Here is a 19,094-nt window from a genome sequence, read left to right on the forward strand (position 1 = left end):
GACACATACCATTATGGAAAAAGCCCCATCAAATATTCAGTTAAAACACTACAAAATAACTTCTCACCTTTCTTTAGTGGAACATGGACAGCATGAAAAAGAAAGCATTTATATTCAGAGAGTGCACTGTGACTTTACACTGTAATTTTAACTTCATAAAAGACTTGAAAGAAATGAGAACATGTCAAACTATTAGCCAACTTGTAAAACCAAATTGGGATATATCATAGGAAGTAGTTATAGTTAAATTATGCATTCTTACTCATGCTCATTAATTCAAAATGTTCAAACCTATTTCATTCAGCATATTTTACTCCATTTTCAAACATTAGGTTTGAAAGTTGTCCTGTTATTCCATGCCATCAGTCTCAACATATTTATATTTACATATTTTACTTTATATTTAACATAGCAGGAAATTATATTTTTAATCTTTGAAGATTAATTGGCAATAGAGCAATGTATAAATATCCCTGAAATAGTCCAAAGTCAACCTACATGCTTTATTACCATAAATACTAGGAAAAGCCTCCCTCTGTGCTGAGGTGGACTCAATAAGCATGATCTAAATGAATATAAATGGCTATTTAGCAATTCCTGTGAGTATGAAAGTATAACCTGTGAGTATGAACTAGATCACTGCTGACTGGACTTTAAAGTAGTAATTGTTGCTAGGCTGCCATCAAGATAATACAAAATAATAAAAAAGATATATGTTACAAAGATATAACAGCGGGTTTACCTAACTGGTACAAAGATACACATACATATTAAAAAAAGAATACTTAAACGTTGCTTACATGACATTAATGGCACCACCTCCATGAGGTGTACAATTATTGTATCAGGCTTAAGATAATGAATGTAAAATAATACAATGAATCATAGAGAACACCAGTTCTAATCTCAGTAATATCACCTTCCATGAATATAATGGGATATCAAGAAGAAAATTTTTATCACTGCACTAGAAAAGTGACTTGCTGCAAAAAAGACTGTATTTTATAAGTCCATCCTATCAGAAGATTGTAAAAAGCACCTTTATTGAGACTGCAACAGTTAAGAAAGCCAAGGGTGGGCATAAATCCTTTTACAAAAAATGTAAAAAAAAAGCTTTTGTTTTTTGTTGTCTTGTGCCTGGTTATAAAATATAATCTACTTCACTTTGACACACCCTTGTCAACTGATTAACTGTCCTGCTCAAGCCAAAATTCTGCTAAAATCAAACACAGTAACAATACTAGAGGTTAGAATAATTAATAAGTAAAGGACATAAAGTGTACAGAAACACATGATAGTGCTTAAAGCTTAAGGAAAAAAATCTTACTAATTCTTACTTCAGTGAGAACAGTGTATGCCCTGTATGTGCATTGAACTATTTTGTAAATCTCTTCACCATACAGTACTACAATGCATTTTTTCTGTGAAGTAAATAAAAGACTGGCATCATTTAATTTGAACACAATTACAAAAATAACAGAACTGAAAACAGTTTAAATTTTCTTTAAGAAATTGCTTTCTTTTACTACCTGTCCATCCTTGCATGCACAATGTAGAGTTCTTTGGATTTTACAGAACCTCCACCTTGTCTGCAAGTGACTGTTGAAACAAAGTGCAGTGCTGTACAACTTCTGTTTGATTTTCAATGTTCAGCATTCAGGTATAAGAAACTTTAATTACAGACAAACTCTGTGAAACTGTAATCACAGACACATCGACCCTACTATTTTGGGGCAATTCTTCCACACAAACAATGTTTGTGAACAAATATAGAAAATAAGTTTTAGGGCTTGGCTATTACAGATACAGCCATTTAAAATGTGCGTGGTGTCGGACAGATTACGGCAACAAGTGCCACCTTATGGCAAACAGCAACACATAGCCATACAAATAATCTGATGCAGGACTGCACTACCCTGTAAAACTGCCATGTGGCACACTGAATCTTTTATATACTGCAGCTAAGTATGGCTGTCACAAAAATCTTACTTTAATAATAAAAAGTACCTGAGCTAATCATACTGTGAAGTAGCAATAACAGCATTTTATTTATTATATATTTTATTATTATATTGTATACTATTATATACAGTAAACAATTATTAGTAACTGTATATGAATAGTAATTAGAAAACAGATCAGTTCATCCATGTTATTACAATATACAGATGCAGCCATTCAAATCGAGCGTGTTATACCGCGGTAAAACGTGGTGGGTGTGTCGCGGTATAACACGGGTTACCGTATAATACCACATAATACCGCAAGTAAGATAATAGTATCTGGAATTACCGCCAGGTGGAGGTAATAAAGCTCAACCTCTCATGTACAGCGTTTGAGCTGTCGCCATCAAAGTCTTTACCGAAGATATTACTAATAGTATTAATAATGAATGACCTTGGACAAGCTGTAAACTCAAAGTATTACCCTGGTCCACATTCTCCGTAACCGTCTTTGTAAACAATCATACAAAGTAATACGGCTTCGTGCGAAAAACCCGTATATCACCATAGGAAGCATAACAGCGTAGCCTCCAATTACCCAGACCACAAAACAAAGGAATAAAGCTTTGTTTGATTTCTTTATCAAACCCTTTCTTTATGTCCTATTTTCATTCAGGTAAGGGTCAACTATATACACAATACTGCTGACAGCAGGAAAATTCCTATTCTTTACTCAGCAGCATCTTAAAACCAGCACCCATGGTGTTCAAACTGATTTTTTTTACACAGAAGACTGAAACAGCTTCGCGTTGTGAATCTGTTTTTCTAAGAAAACGTGAGTGGGGGAGGTGGACTTGTCCTTATTCTACTTTGAAAATACCTGTGAAACTGGTTTGTTTAAAAACAATGTAGACACAGAGAGAGATGCGATTACAACCGTGCAGCCCCAGGCGAATGCACATTAATGTAGGGCTTTCAGGCCTACAGTGCCCTACAGTATAACCTGAGGTAGTGCTGTGTACATACAGTACAAACATGTTGTGATATTTAGAAATATAAAAAATGTAAATATAATGCCAATAATATTTGCTATTTTAGTTTTTCAAAGAAATGTTTATTTGTTAAAAGAAAACTGATGGCAACAGCTGGGTTTGAACACTCGACCTCAGGGTTGTAAGTCAGTCACTTAAGCTCTCACGCCACCGAGGCAGTCATATGACAACCACTGAAACAGCCATACACATATCAATGGAAAGTCTTATACTACTGTTTGTGCAACAGTACATGAATATAGTTATACCGTTATTAATTTATTTAGATACGCAAATCCATGTTATATTCCCTATTAATCCAATTCTAAAAGTATGCTTTTGTTTAATCCAATAACAAGGGTATTCGCAGAAAAGGTTAAAACGATCAATTTTCACAAAGTATATAAACGTACAGTAATATGGTCAGAAGAAGCACGTAAAAACGTTTAGAAATAACCACATGTAAGACTTTGATGCTTAAAATGTTTAGGGAGAAATGGAATACCACTTGTGTGTTTTTTCTTTAAAACACCAATACCAGCAATATACAGTTTACATAATATGTTTATGTTCCTAAATTAATATCGTTTATGACCTTCAGATGCATTATGCTCCTATTCTTTTCATGCTTAGCTACTAAAATTTCCTTTTAGTGGTAAAATTCCATATAAATATTCAATACTAAGTGGATTAAAATGTGCACAGTAAAGCGATTAAATGATTAAATCTTTTCACTACTGACCAATGCACCACGAGTGCCCCTGTCGGTCATTTTGGCCAGCCAATCACGTGCGGCGGCTCACGCGTAGCTGCCCGTGGTACGGGTGTGTACCGTGCATTTTGAATGGCTGCATCTGTATGACTTCACAAATAAATTAAAAAAACACAAACATAATGTACTCTGAGGGCAAGGCTATCTTCCCAAATTTCAATCCCAGTTGATTTTAGCACAAAATGGGATTAGCCAGAGACCCCAGAGCAGTTTAATATAGCCTGGATTACATGCACTTTTATTTAAATTGATTAGCATAACCATGCCGATGTTTACAAGAGTCCAAGTGTCAGTCCTTTTTTAAAAAAAAACATTATGGTAATTTACTACTGCCATGCAGTAATTTTGGATCTTTAAAAAGATCGTCATCCAGATATAATTTATGTAGAACGTGATGTACTTTAATACCTCGTTCCCAGTTTCTTTTCATATTGGGGTAAAGCATTTTCCTTCTGGCCACAACTTCCAGCAGGAATTGATGGTTAATCAGTTGATGGAAAACAGTCTTTCCTTTTAACTCCGTTCCTCTTTCCATTACCATTATGTTCATTATGTAGATCGAAAACCGAGCCATTACAGGCCGAGATTTGGCTGATTCGACGCTTCTTCACGGTTTCCTCCTGCTGACACGATGCACTCTTTCAAAGCTCACTCCTTCCATCTGTTCCTTTGTTAATTTCAGCTCTTTCCACATGAAGGTTTTCACCAGATCTTCTGTTTTTTGATAATTCATTCTCCTCTTTCTCTCTCAGCCCCATTATTATATTTTTCCTCATGCTCCGACACTGTAAATCTAAGACCGATTCCTCAATCAATGCATTACTTAAAGTTACCGCTTCCTTCAAGTCATTATTATCAATGACTAATTTTTGTAGCAGATCCAGTTTCTGGAGTTTTTCATAAATTGAGGCAACTTTTTCAAAAAGAAAGTGCACATCACGTTCAGACACCGTTTAAACTTCCTCGGTTTCACCTGATCTTAGAATCTCTCGATATGATCGTTTATTTTCACGCTCAGATTTACTCATATTTGAGTTCTTATTGATATAGTTCTCCAGACTTTCAATATACCTAGCAGATTCACTTTTGTTTTGCATCCAGTTTGCTCCTGGTTACGTTTAGCTGGCTACCGCTATCAATACAGATACATACCGATCAGGCAAGATTAGAAAGTGAATCCTGCTCTATGCCGCCATAATTTTATGATAATGTCTAATGCCGATTGCTTTATGAATTCATTTAATTTGAGACCACAGGTTTTCCAGCCCAACACTCCTCATATTCATGCTTCTTCCTGCCCAGATGTCAGCTCAGGCCTGGCCTACACTGTTACTTTAACAATTACACTGTTAATGATGTTAAAGTTACTGTGGTTATTTTTTATTTTCAATTACCAACATTTCCCTTTAATTACACAATTCCATATTAATATTCCATATAAAGTGGATTTAAAGTAGTACAACAAATTAAATTAAGCTACTGTTTCACTAACATCTAACACACCATAAGTACCACTTATCAATCTTCTTTGGGTAAAGAAAAAGCTAAATTTGGTGTGCTAAATAATACCGTGGTACAGTGCAACTAGTTTTTTCGTGAATTCTTATTGGCTGCATCTGTATAATGCATCTTTGTGTCCCTTTTTCATGCTCGATAAAGTGAATACCACCCTACCTGAAGAGGCTGACTCTCTGTGATGGAGTTTTTCTTTGCCATCTTCACGATTTCTTTGATCTGGTAGATGGCAAATGCTATTGTAACCCACGGAGAGGAGGAAATGACCCAGGCAGGCTTATTGACATCCTCTTGCTCCTCCTGGTGTTTTGTCTTTTTTAGAGGAATTTTAGGCTCCACACGAGGTGCTGTAGCTTCAGAGTGGTGCTCCACGAGGTCAATGGTAGCTATGGGTACTGGACTGGATGGAACAGGGATGTTTTCAGCCAACATCTTATCCTCTGGAACAAAATTATGGTGATATCAAGATCAATATGCACTTTTGTCCACAGTGACTGAAATGATGACAAAGCAATGCATTCTCAAGTGGCTGTGATATAAATTACTATTAATAATTCATATAATAAGAACAATCAATATAATTTTGTATTAACCACTGTGGTACCTTAAAATCAGGTTTTTGCCAGTTACTGTATTTCATTTCTTTCATTTTTATATCTCAACTGTACAATACTTAATGAAAGTAAAGTGTAGTTTGTCTTTTAAAAAAATTTGAATCTATCAATTAAATATAACTCAAATCAGAAGTGATCTATTAAAGATGATTCTTAAAACATGAACAAAATCTTAAATTAGATAAACCTGAATCAATTTCCTTTTAACATAAGACCTCCTCAAAAACACATGTAGGACAAAATCTTAACATTAATGTATCTGAAAGCAGGTTTGTTCTGATTTCACTCATATTTAAGAGTCTTACCCTTTTCTTCATTTTTTACTAATAACCACTGAATAAGTGAGAATATCAAAAGAATCATGAGAGATGCCATTCCTATTCCTCTGAATGTCTCAGCCGCACCTAAAAAGACAAAATAAAGTAAAAAATTTCCAGTGACTGTCATTCTTTGTTGAAGTCTTTTATCCCTCAAAGGTAAAAGGCCAAGGGCACATCTGAGGTAGACAATTTGGTTAGTAAATTATAGAAATTATTACAAAATCACAGATTATTTACCACTAGGAATGCCAAGTTATCCAAAGACATCTAACCCCATGCCCCCCCCCAGATGATTACCACAAGCAATTTTGTTTTCACACACAACTAATACAAATGTGAACTAAAGGAAGTCAGCAATCTGCTGTATTGATGGACCCTCCAGACATCCAATAGGAAACACCATCATAACGAATGAGATCTATACAGGATACACACCAAAGAAATTGACAAAGACTCCTCCAACCATGGCCCCACAGCCTCTCCCCAAACCCAGATGAAGGCCCTGCAGGATTCCCTGAGCAGAGGTTCTTAGAGCAGGAGGCACAGCTGCACTCAGGTAGGAAATACAGGCTGCCCACACTGAGGCATGAGTCACACCTAGAGACACAGAACATTGGTGAGGTTTTACTGGTATACTGCAAATATAAGCATAATGTTCTAGGATTTAAAAGAACTCATACAGTCATTACTTGAAAGATGCCAGGGAATCAGTACTTTTGAATCTAGACAAAGGGCCCACATGGTCAAGTAATGAAAACAAAAAACTGAAAGATATACAATTAGGAATATTCAGATGAGAAAAAAAGACAATTGGAAATTAAAAAGGAATTCAAGTAAGGTGGACAAAAGAAAATACATTACTACACAAATTAAATATATTAATGAGCAATGGGTATTTGGAATGCTTTCCGGGCTAATGGTTTAGGCTAAATTTAATGGACATGAAAACTTTAAATTCATTTAGCTAATAAACTACCAAAGAAGTAAAATAAATAAAATTGTTCAAAATAAACCCATTTTCACTTTTTCTTAAATATTTAAAAGCATTTTTTTACCTGAAATAAGCTTTCAAATACGCAAGGCTCCTTAGTTAATCACCCTATGACCCCAAAGTTATAAAGTGAAGGTATCCTTTACTTTTTCTCTACAGAACACATGGCTGGCACATAGAAATACTTATTGGGAAATCTATAACATTTTTTTTTTCAATTAGACTGCTGCAGCGACAATGCTATCTAAACAGATAACACATTTGGTAAGAGAATTTTGCTTACATAAATTCCAAGACAAAACTAAAATAAATATTGATGTCTAATCATAAAACAAATTCTATCAAATAAACTCAATATCAAAGAGGAATTAATTATGTCTTAACTGAATAAAGCTTTCAGAGCAGGTGCTAAGTGAAAATGGGAACTATTAATGAAAAAATAAATTCTTAATCTTGTGTCCCAACAAGACCCTACCACCCAGGAAGCACAGAAAAGGACCCCAAATGTTATATTAATGCCGTCTATATCACCATGACATAAACATATACGACTGCCCTGCACTCATAATTTAGTCAATAACAAAGAAAAAAATTCTCCCCTACTAAAGAAAAGGGTCACATATAATATTTTGTAAAAGTATTTGTCGCCTGCAAATTTCTTATTTGAGTGCAATCATCCTACTTTCAAATATTTATGATCTACAGCTAACTGATAAAGCTAAAAATGCTTAGAGCGCTGAAATAAATTCGATTTTTAAAAAGCATTAAAAAATTCTGAATTAGATACAAATTCAGTCACTTTGCTATGGAAATTCTAAATAATTTCAGGTTCAAAGAAATAAATTAGAAAGTTGTTGAAAGGTAAATAAAGTAATGTAATAGTTACTATGTCCATCTAATTTTAAATGATCTATTGTACAGCCTCTTTTGAAGAAACCAAATGTACATATTGCTGAGTTGCATAATTATACACCTATTTCAAAGCTACCTTTTTGTCTGTGCTAGACTGTAATAACTGAAACTTTTCAACATGGTTTCTAGGCCTATTATATGGCCCTGCCTAAGGCTGTGAATGATTTACTGGTCAATGTGGGTCACATGAATGTTCTATTGTTGGTCTTTTATATCTTAGATATGCTTTTAACACTATTGATCATTCCATTCTGATTAAGAGACTCGAAGAGTAGGTAAGCATCTCTGGTGTAGATTTGGAATGTTTTTTTTTTCTGATTTATCTAATTGAAGGTTCTCATTTCTATTGGCGAGCTGTGTCTCCTCATGCTCAGAACACATGTGGTGTCCTAAAGGGATCAAATCGGAGGGCATTCTATTCTCTATTTATATGCTTGCTCTGAACCATATTATTCATAAACATAATATTTTCTTTCTATTGTTTTGCTGATGATACGCAGCTGTATCTGTCTATCACTACAAATTATTTTAGAAGATTGGCTGTCCTATATGACTGTCTATCTTACATTCAAACTTGGATGTCCCAGAATTTACTTCTGGTTAAAATGATCAAACAGAACTCATGATCATTGGGCCCAACAGTTTCAGATGGTTCAGTCCATACTCCTAATATTAGGCCAGATTCTAGGAATCATGGTGTATCTTTTAATTCTCATCTCAACTTCAATATTTATGTGAAATAAAACAGCTCTGACCTCCTACATCTAGTTACGGAATAATGTTGTTCCTTGCAACTAATTCAAATTTTTGCTGCTCTATACTTGTGTTGGTGAATATGTTTATGTTTGTGGTACACTGGAAAAACCATTTGGGTCAAAAGTACATCATGTTTAGATTAGTAAGGGGCCTAATTATATGACAGATTGACCATGAAGACCAAGGAGCTTTTGTTCAAGGAAAACAGAAGGAACTTCTTAGCAGGGCATTCTATATCCCAGTTAACTGCTTACTGAACAACTTTCAAACAATTAAGAAAGATCTGATTTTTTGACAAAGCTTCTAGCTTCCTAAAACTATTAAGAATATGCCTTGTGAAGATAAATAGTAACAAGTGAAATCAAGAGGGAAAGGCATCACTTTTAGATGAAATAATAAAACAGACACAATTTATAATCAACTGGGTCTTGGTTACCAAAGACGATTACCATATCACAAAAAACCTTTGGGTTTATATTATCTTGTGCAAATGAGTCGGTCTTTAAAAAGACCATAATATTTGCTATTTTAGATTTTCAAAGAAATATATTTTCCCATGTACAGGGCTCCATCAGATGTGCAAATATATTTTCAATTTGGATACAAGAATACTTGCATATACAACTATATTGTTACCATTACATATATTTCACATTAAATGAATTGGATTATTTCTTATGACACTAATTGATCTAAAGCTCTTGGAATCATTAAAAAAAAGTACACCCACTTACAAAGCTATGGTTTTACGTATTAAGACATATCTGACTTTCATATAGTCCTCACCAAATACTAAAAGTAGATGAAAAAAAGATAAACACGTGACAAATAACACACAAATTTGACTTTGTCATTATTTAACAAAAAAAAAACAGCCTAGTGTAGCCTAGTGTGAAAAAGTAAAAAGGAATTCTGTCCCACTCCTTACAAAATTGCTTCAGCTCGGTGATGTTTGAAGGCATTCATTTATGCACAGCTCTCTTTGGGTCCTGCCACAGCATCTCAAAGGGGTTGAAGTCTGGACTTTAAATTTACCATTCTAAAATTGTGATTCTTTTCTTTATCAGCCATAGATTTACTGGTATTTTGGATCATTGCCCTGTTGCATGATTAACTTTCAGCTAATCTTTAACTAAAAGACATACTGTATGGTCTCATATTTTCCTTTAAAATGTGCAGGGGTATAGAGAGGAATTTGTGATGGACTCAATGATTTGGAATGTAAAACACATCCAAATCTTCATTCCTTCACCTTAATGCTTGACAGTTGTATGAGGTTCTTGTAGTGATTGATGCACTGTGTTTGGTTTTTACCAAACATGTTGTTTTGCATTACAGCCAAAAAAAATCCACTTTGGTCTCATCTGTCAAGAGGACATTGATCCAGAGGTCTTGTGGTTCATTCAGGTGCTATTTTGCAAACCTGCGCAACAATGTTCTTTTTGGAAATAAGGGGTTTTCTGTAGGCTACCATTCACAAAAGCTATATTTGTTCAGTCTTTTGCTAATGGTAAAATCACAGACTCTAATGTTTACTGTATTACAGAGGCCTGTAGATCCCTGAATGTCATTTTGTAGTTCTTTGTGATCTCTAGAAGCATAAAAATGGTCATATCTTGGGATGAATTTGCTGGGACATCAACTGCTGGATAGATTGGAAATGATCTTGAACTTTTTCACTGTGGAATGATACAGATCCAGCCATTCAAAATGAGTGTGGCACGCTGTGTTAAAATCCGGTATATTGCGCCAAATCCACCGCATCATACCGCATGTTTTTTTAAATAGGATAATAGTATCCGGAAGCACCTTGTAAAACCGCCAGGTGGAGCTAATAAAGCTTAACATCTCATATACAGCATTTGAGCTGTCACCAGAAAATGCCTGGTTTCAAATCCCCGTCACTGCTGAGGGACAATCTTTTTCCAATTAAGAATTTAAGTTGTATACTCTTTAGACTTTTAATAATTTTATATTCCATACTAAAAATTTTATAGTAAATTGCTCAGATTGCTCAGTTGGACAAAACCTACCACCTTTATCATAAATTTTAATTATGCAGAAATATTTTATACATCAAAGTCTTTACAGAAGATATTACTAATAGTATTAATAATGAATGACCTTGGACAAGCTGTAAACTCAAAGTATTACCCTGGTCCACTTTCTTTGTAACCGTCTTTGTAAACGAAAAGACTTCATTTTTTCATTGACAAAAAGTAACACCACAGCATTTCATTGATCTGATGACGTATTCATTTCCAATCATACAATGTAAGTCTTGAGAATCTCAGATTCACCATGCCTTTCACATGCTCATGCCTTTACGTGCTCCTTCTGACCATATTAATGTACGTTTATATACTTTGTGAAAAGTGATCGTTTTAACCTTTTCTGCGAATACACTCGTTTTCGGAGTAAACAAAAGTATACTTTTAGAATTTGATTAACAGGAAATATAATATGGAATTGTGTATCTAAAGAAATTAATAACAATATAATTATATTAATGTACTGTTGCACAAACAGTAGTATGAGACTTTCCATTGATATGTGTACTTCTGTTTCACTGTCTACTGCATGACTGCGTCTGTGGCGTGATGGCTTAAGTGACTGAGTACAAGGCTGAGGTTGGGTTTCAAATCCAGCTATCGCCATGAGTTTTCTTTTAATAAACATTTCTTTGAAAAACTAAAATAGCAAATATTATGGGCACTATATTGACCTTTTTTATATTTCTAAATATCACAACATGTTCATACTGTATGTACATAGCGGTACTGCAGGGTGTAGGGCACAAACCCACGTGAACCCAAAAGCCCTACATTAATGTGTATTCAGGGCTTTTCTGCCTTGTGTCCGTTGCTTACTGGGATAGGCTCCAAATCCTCTGTACTGGATAAAGAGATTAAAAAATGGATGGAAGTAAAGGCACTGTGTGGATGGAACTATACACAGTGTTAGAAACCCACTATGAAATGGCAGCATCTCACTGAGGACAAATTATTTTATAGTGCTGGCTTAAGGAAACAACCTTTCCACCTCTCTTGCACATCAGTATCCATACCTAGTTAGTTACAGTATTTAAACAAACTGCCTCTAAATATAAACATCTTAAGATGCTGGCTCTGTGGATCAGCATCAGCATAGCATAGCTGTGGATCAGCATCAGCTATGTTTGCCCAATCCTTCACCCTTCACATGAAGCAAAGAATGGCACGGAGGCAGGTGTGGAACAATGAACTATATATTAAAGTAAAGGTTGGTTGTACAGAACATTACAATGATCCAACATCTTACTCTCATGCTAGCTCTCTTCAACTGACCTCAAGCTCCCCAGATCTTCCTGGTTTTCTTTTTTGCTTTCTGGCGCCAAAACTATAACAGCCGGGTGACTCCTACAACTTTGGAAAATGGGGTAGAGCCATCTGATGGACTATTACTTGTACTTCCCAATAATACTTATAAAGTTATATATATATATCACTTTACTACACTCCCCCCTACTTAAGCTAACAACTGTTGTTTCTCAAATGTTCACAGTATGGAATAACAGAACTTTTTTTTTTTTTACACACAACAACAAAATCCCTAGTCTAGAAAATTCAGGGTAGACTGCCTGACTTCCGTGAGATCAGGGCGCATTATTTTTTGTGATATTTAGAAATACCAACAAATTCAATATAGTGTCGATAACATTTACTATTTTAGTTTTTCAAAGAAATGTTTATTTGTTAAAAGAAAACTCATTGCGAGAGCTGGATTCAAACCCCCAATCTCCAGCATGCAAGTCATACACCAAAGCCATTACACCAACATGCCGCTTGACAACATAAGCTATAGCTGAAATGGCTAGGCAATAAAAGTTTCCAAGAATGTGCGGATGAATGAGTCAAACTGATGCAGATGTTTACAAAGAAAGTGTACTACTGTAATAATTTGAGCAATATGAATATAATTATCGCTAGATACACGATTCCATATTATATTCCCTATTAAATTAAATCAAATTCTAAAAAAGTATGCGATTTTTTACTGCAATAACGAGCGCAAGTATTCATAGAAAAGGTTAAAACATTTTAACTTTTTATGAAGTATATAAACTTGATCAGAAAATATAGTATAGAAAAATGATCAGAAGGAGCACGTAAAAACTTTTCCAAAATAACCACAGTATGTTACTGAATGAAGACCCCGATGCTTAAAATGTTTATGAATAAAGTGGAATATTGGTGTGTATTTTTTATTTAAACTACCAAAACCAGCCATATACAGCTTATATAATATGTTTATATTCCTAAATTAATATCGTTTATGACCTTCAGACATGTTATGTTCCTCTTCTTTTTATGCTCAGCTACTAAAATTTCTCTTTAGTTGTAAAATTCTATATTAATATTCAATATTAAGCAAAATTAAACATGCACAGTAAAGAGATTAAATGAAGCAATCATTTCACTAACAACCAATGCACCACGAGTGCCGCCTGTCAGTCATTTTGGCCAGTCAACCGTGTACTGTGGTATAATGCGCTAAAATGCAGATAATTTCGCACAGTACAGGGTTTCACAGTGTATTTTGACATATTGTACATATGTCTGTACATATTGTTTGGAAAAGGCTTTGGAACCGTTCCCAGACTGATGAGCAGTAAGAATTCTTTAATAGAGACGATCATAGATATCTTTTGACATATATTCTCTGTGGTAATGATGTGTTACCACAAACCTAAATGCTCCAGACCAAACTATTATATATGGGCGGAACCACTTCCTCATGATCAGCTAATCATGTGCACTTGTTTAGCAGCACCTGATTCTAATTTCCTTCTCAGGTCAAATATATCTTAAAATAGGCTGGGCAAACGTTCCGAGGTCAAATTCTTCCAGCACGGGGGTACATTTAAAGCGGAGACGACGGCACCGAAATTTTTTGGCGCGCCTTCTCTTTAAAGCCCTGGCCAAATATGAAGACAGTACGTACAGTTATAATTCAAACGGAATTAAAAACTACACATCCCAGTTACCATGGTGGTGCTTGTGATCATTGCGTTTAACCAATGAAACAGGGCGAAAAATCAGTCACATGACTTTGGGGCAGAGTTTCGAAAGCTTAACCTATCAGCAACAAAGCGAAATTTACACGATAGGCTACCTCAAACTGTCAGTTACACGACTGTGTATGTCGCTTAAGCCACTCCTATTTGGCATTTTAGTTATGGAGGCGAGAAGACGCCCCCCCCCCCCCACCCCTCTGGGTCCGTGATTTGTCGCCATCTTTAACTGTTCCGTGTCCGAGCCGTAGTAGCTACGCGTACGAAATAAAGTTCATCCCAGCTATAAAACATATATATTTTTGTGGTAAGAGGGAGCAAAACATCAGTATTTACTGCTATTAATTACTGTACGATTTATAGTTGAAATCTGAGCCTAAATATAAAGTTAAAATCTCGACAAAGCAATGTAGGAAATACAGAGAAAATAAATCCTTTCTGACATCTAAAATCAGTTTCGATCAAGGTCTCTAAAACGAACAAGAAAAAGAGGATTTTCGGAGGGCAATTACGCTGTGTTTATATAGAATAAGTGATTTATGAACAATCTAATTTCTTGTTCGTTTAAAACTGAAATGTCAGCTGCAAAAGATCGCACCAGAAACAGCACTCTCTCTGCCTGTCATAGACGTTCAGGAAAGGCTGAATGAAGTCATGTCAAGTACAATAATTCGGTGATCAATAATAACAGTTGTAGGACAAGAAACAAAAGATAGTGAAAACTTAAGCTTTTTAAGGCTAAAACTCAAATTCATTCTACAAATTAAGGCAAATGAAAATTCAGGACGTTAAAGTGCTAGAGGTGTAAAAACTACAAAAATGCACATGAGCAAAAAGTTTTAGAAATGGAGGAGATGTTGCTTTGAAATAAGCAAACAGAAAAAAAGCCATGACTATAGTGCAGAAGAGGGATGCAGGAACACTTGCTTAGATATACAAAAAAATCACAAAAAGGTGTATGTTACAAAAGAACATGCAAACATGTTCATCATGTACATGAACATGTACATCAATTTCCCTTCGCGATCAATAGTTTTATCTATAAACATGAAACAGAGTGAGGAATCAGAAAATTAGCATGCATAAAAAACAGCAATTCTGTCAGTGAGCCCTAAATGAATTAATAGCAACCATGGTTTCATGGAGGGCTTCTCAGATAGTTGGGCATTCAGGTAGATTGCCAGGTGAAAGGATTTGTAAACATATTTTGTTAAAGCAAGTCAGTTTTTTTCCACAACACATAAAATAAATTTTTCCAAGAAAGTTTAGCCTTTGTCACTAATGAAACCACTAAATAAAGACATAAATATAGAAATCTTAAGATTTTTTTTATTCAATGTTGGTAGCAGGATGAACTGTCAGGTTGAGCTAAGTGTATGTTTTGTCGCAGAGTTGCTGCAAGATGTTAACAGTGAAAAAAGGTATTTAGAAATGAGTTATTTCAAGAAGAAAATTTTCAGAATAATTGCAAATCTAGCAGGATAGAGAAAGCACAGAAAACAGGCAGTTAGATTGATCAGATTAGTATGAAAAGTCATTTAGCAAAGGGAATGAGAAGAGTGACAAACTAGTATACTTTAGATCTTTTTTTCTGAACCAGGGAAAATCTGATCATGTTTCTCTATAACAATAATAAAAAACTTTATTTTATATACCACCTTTAAAAGTGGCATCTCAAAGCAATACAGTAGATGTAAAAACAGATAAAAGGACCACAGATTACAAAGTAAAGGGTACGTGACTGATATCACTGGGAATACAAATTGAGAGCTCTGGGGTGCAGCTAGAGAAGACCCTGTCACCCACAGAATGTAGATGTTCTTGAGGACAGCTAGAAGACCAGAGTCAGACGGACAAAGGTGGGGAGTAGACAGATAATAAGCCATATACTGTAAGTACTGAATGAGGATGAGGATTTTGAAGTTGACTCGAAACCTGATAGGTAACCAGTGCAAGGACTTGAAAACAGGTGTAATGCATCCCTGATAGGATTCTCGCTGTCATATTCTGAACATATTGAAGATTGCTCAGTGTGGATTTAATTTCCCCAGTGAACAGGATGTGCATTTATTAATTCTAGAAAAAAAGCCTTTCTTGATTTCTCTAGTTCCCTTTAAAATAAACTATTATTCCACAATGCAGAGTATTACATGGCCAGTATTTACACATGATATTTGTGATTTAAAGAAATTAACACAAGCAGCTTTTGGAGATTTAAGTGTTGGCTGAGTTATTGCAGGATAAAAGACTAGAGATGTTGGTAAGAAGAAGATAATTTTAGGAAAGCTGGGGAATACACTGATAACAAGAACACTTCCTAATGGGGTTAGGCATACTTTTGATGAAGATGATGAAGTTAACAGACTGTATGTTTACATAGATACTGAAATGAGGATTGTATTTTAGATTTTGTGTAGTTGCTAGCATTGAACTGTGTGTTGGATGCACATGAATTGAAGTAATGGGCAAACATAGCTGATGCGGATCCACAGAGCCAGCATATTAAGATGTTTATAATTAGAGGCAATTTGTTTAAATAACTAGGTATGGATACTGATGTGCAAGAGAGGTGGAAAGGCTGTTTCCTTAAGCTTCCTTATGTTTTGGAGTGCGAGAGGGAGTCATATCACACATATGGAGAAAACCCATGTAACCCAGAGAGAACATGCAAACCCCACACACACAGGATGGCAGGAATTGAACCTAGGACCCCAGTGCTGCAAGATAGCAATGCTAACCACTTCGCCACCATTATAAATGGATGGATATCTTAGTTATCTTTCTAGTTCACAGGTTTGCATGCATAATTTAATTTTGAAAGCCACTGAGACATCAGGCACTACTGTTGTATTTATGAAAAAGAAACAAAACAAAAAGCATACTAACAACTGTGCCATCCTACTCCTTAGTTAATACATTTTATTATTCATAAACAGTTAACATTGTTAGCAAAATATTTTGAATTATATTTAACCCTATTTTTTCTTTAGTTTCGTATTTAACTTATTATATGATAGTCGGATTTAATGTATATTTGAACAATGAAAATATATTTTTACAAGATGCGGGGGAAAGTGCAATAACTTATTACAGTGCTAAATTTAATATTATTGATTGCTAATAGTTTATGCTAACACCTAACTTTCTTAATTAGATGTATTTAAAACAGTGAACTAAGTGTAACATACCATTCAGATATACAATCGAGAATAGTTTTGTGGTGTTTGTATGGATGAAACGTTTCTAAAATGTGTAACAAAATTAAAGACGATTAAAATCTGTAATCTTTCCACTTGTAATGTCATTAGACAGAACAACAAGTTTCTGCTTTGTCTAAGGATGGTATCAAAAAATAGTCTAAGTGGTGAGAAAGTTGTGCTTAATGATAATTAAGGGACTTAAAAGTAAAAAGAGATGGTTCATATTGCTTGATTATTTTAAAAACTAAGTTATAAGTGCAGACGCGATTGGTGCCATAAGCGCTCCAGGCAGTAGAACGTCCGTTCTGTACTGCTGAGCTCCGCGCCTCCTCCCTCTCTCGGTGCCGCGCCCCTCTCTGACGGAGCGCAGTGGGCGGTACGCTGTTTTCAGAGCCTCTGATTGGGAAAAAAAGACCTGCTGATCAGTTTCACACACCAGGAAGAGAAAAGAATGGGATTTTTTCTCTTCGAAACGTGTGTTGTCTTTATGAAATTCGTGTATTTTAAACATTTAATTAAGAAGTAAAAACCTTACAGCGTACACAAAGATTCTGAGCTGATCACGAGGAAGAAAAATCACCCATTTTTCGCGCATAAAAAGTGGTTTTTAACTCTCGAAACCCGTTTTTATAGGTTTTAAAGTCGTGCGATGTCTAAGTTAAGCAGGAACACATCATTATATCTCATTTTTTATTTCTTTTTAAAAAAAATAAAAATCGTTTGCCCAGCCTACTTAAAATGTAAAAAATGTTAAGAGGTTGTACTTTCCTTTTCATATCACTGCATGTGGTGCCCAAATATCCATTTTTCTGTTATTCTTTAAATAATCTGCTTTAAATAAGACTTTTTAAGCATGGGTCTAAGAGACACATGGAATATGTAGTCTTCCACAATAAACAAAATAGGAGTACAACAGCAATAAAAAAGAAAAAATACTCATTCTTATTAAATCTATAGAACATTTTACTAATTAAAAGTATTCCACCAAAGTCTTTCTCTAGCTTTGATGCTCAGGTATCTATAGCTATAGCTCTATAGCTTATGATAAGTGTTTCTCTACAGTGTGTTAATATAGAAGTGTTAAATCTAAAACCAAACAGAAAAAAATATAAAGAATTATACACATACAGTACAAAGCAAATGCTATGTATCTGATTATCTTTGTTAATTTTGATTATGGTAAAATCTCTGAAGAAGCAAAGTTCTAAATGTCTTAAGCATTGTTGAATATAGATGTTATGAGAAAGTTTTTTTAAATGAAATAACTCAAAGTATGACTTCCTCTGATATACAGCCTACATTGCTCACATTTCCTTTCACATAGCCTAAGCAAGGGTGTGTACACATAAAACCCAGGGACTGATCCTGTGTCAACACAAATGAATATTTAATCAAGAGCCACTGAGCCTGTTCCATTCCTGTACTTTCCTCTTCTTACTTCAGTCAGGGCTGCTGTGAATGTGTCACTAGAATAGTTCCCCTATGCACTACCGCAAAGTATGAATCAAATGAACAAACATGTATTCCTGTTTGTAACAACTACACAACATCAAAGCACAACAGGACAAAGGAAGACAAATGTCGTGTAATATGAGTATTGAACAAACTAAAACGTAATGTTTGAAGTTAAGAATCGATTTAAAGTTAATCACTTAATATAAATGGATTCTGTTTAGAATGTTTCATTTTTGTTCGAAGCTCACTTCTTAAAGCATCCACATTAGTGTATGTCATAAAGATTGTTGGTGAATTCATCTTGTTTTCTGGTGAAGTAAATGATATTATTCTAATAAGTCACAGTAAAGAAATACTGTGACAATGTCCCTTAGATCTTTGTATAATTTAAGGTAATACCTTATAAAGTCAAGTGAAAAGTTAACATCTTTAATGTGCAAATTTAGCAGGATTACAATTGGAGACTTTTCTGGGACTTGTGTAAACTTACTGTTTCATTTTATATGGATTTTTTTTACTCAGGTCCCTTCCT

General features: G+C 34.8%; 1 protein-coding gene across 1 annotated transcript in view; it reads right to left on the reverse strand.

Moving 5' to 3' along the window:
- Window positions 1–19,094, reverse strand: part of mfsd6b (major facilitator superfamily domain containing 6b) — a 40,423-nt gene that overhangs the window by 4,497 nt on the left and 16,832 nt on the right. The window contains exons 5-7 of the mRNA XM_088930267.1: window positions 6,631–6,792; window positions 6,181–6,279; window positions 5,421–5,701 (exon numbers count right to left, since the gene is read on the reverse strand). Of these exons, the coding sequence (XP_088786393.1) occupies window positions 5,421–5,701; window positions 6,181–6,279; window positions 6,631–6,792 (542 nt within the window). The remainder of the gene's footprint in view (window positions 1–5,420; window positions 5,702–6,180; window positions 6,280–6,630; window positions 6,793–19,094) is intronic.

The sequence above is a fragment of the Atractosteus spatula genome, chromosome 13 (assembly GCF_055471065.1).
Source record: "Atractosteus spatula isolate fAtrSpa1 chromosome 13, fAtrSpa1.hap1, whole genome shotgun sequence".
NCBI lineage: Eukaryota > Metazoa > Chordata > Actinopteri > Semionotiformes > Lepisosteidae > Atractosteus > Atractosteus spatula.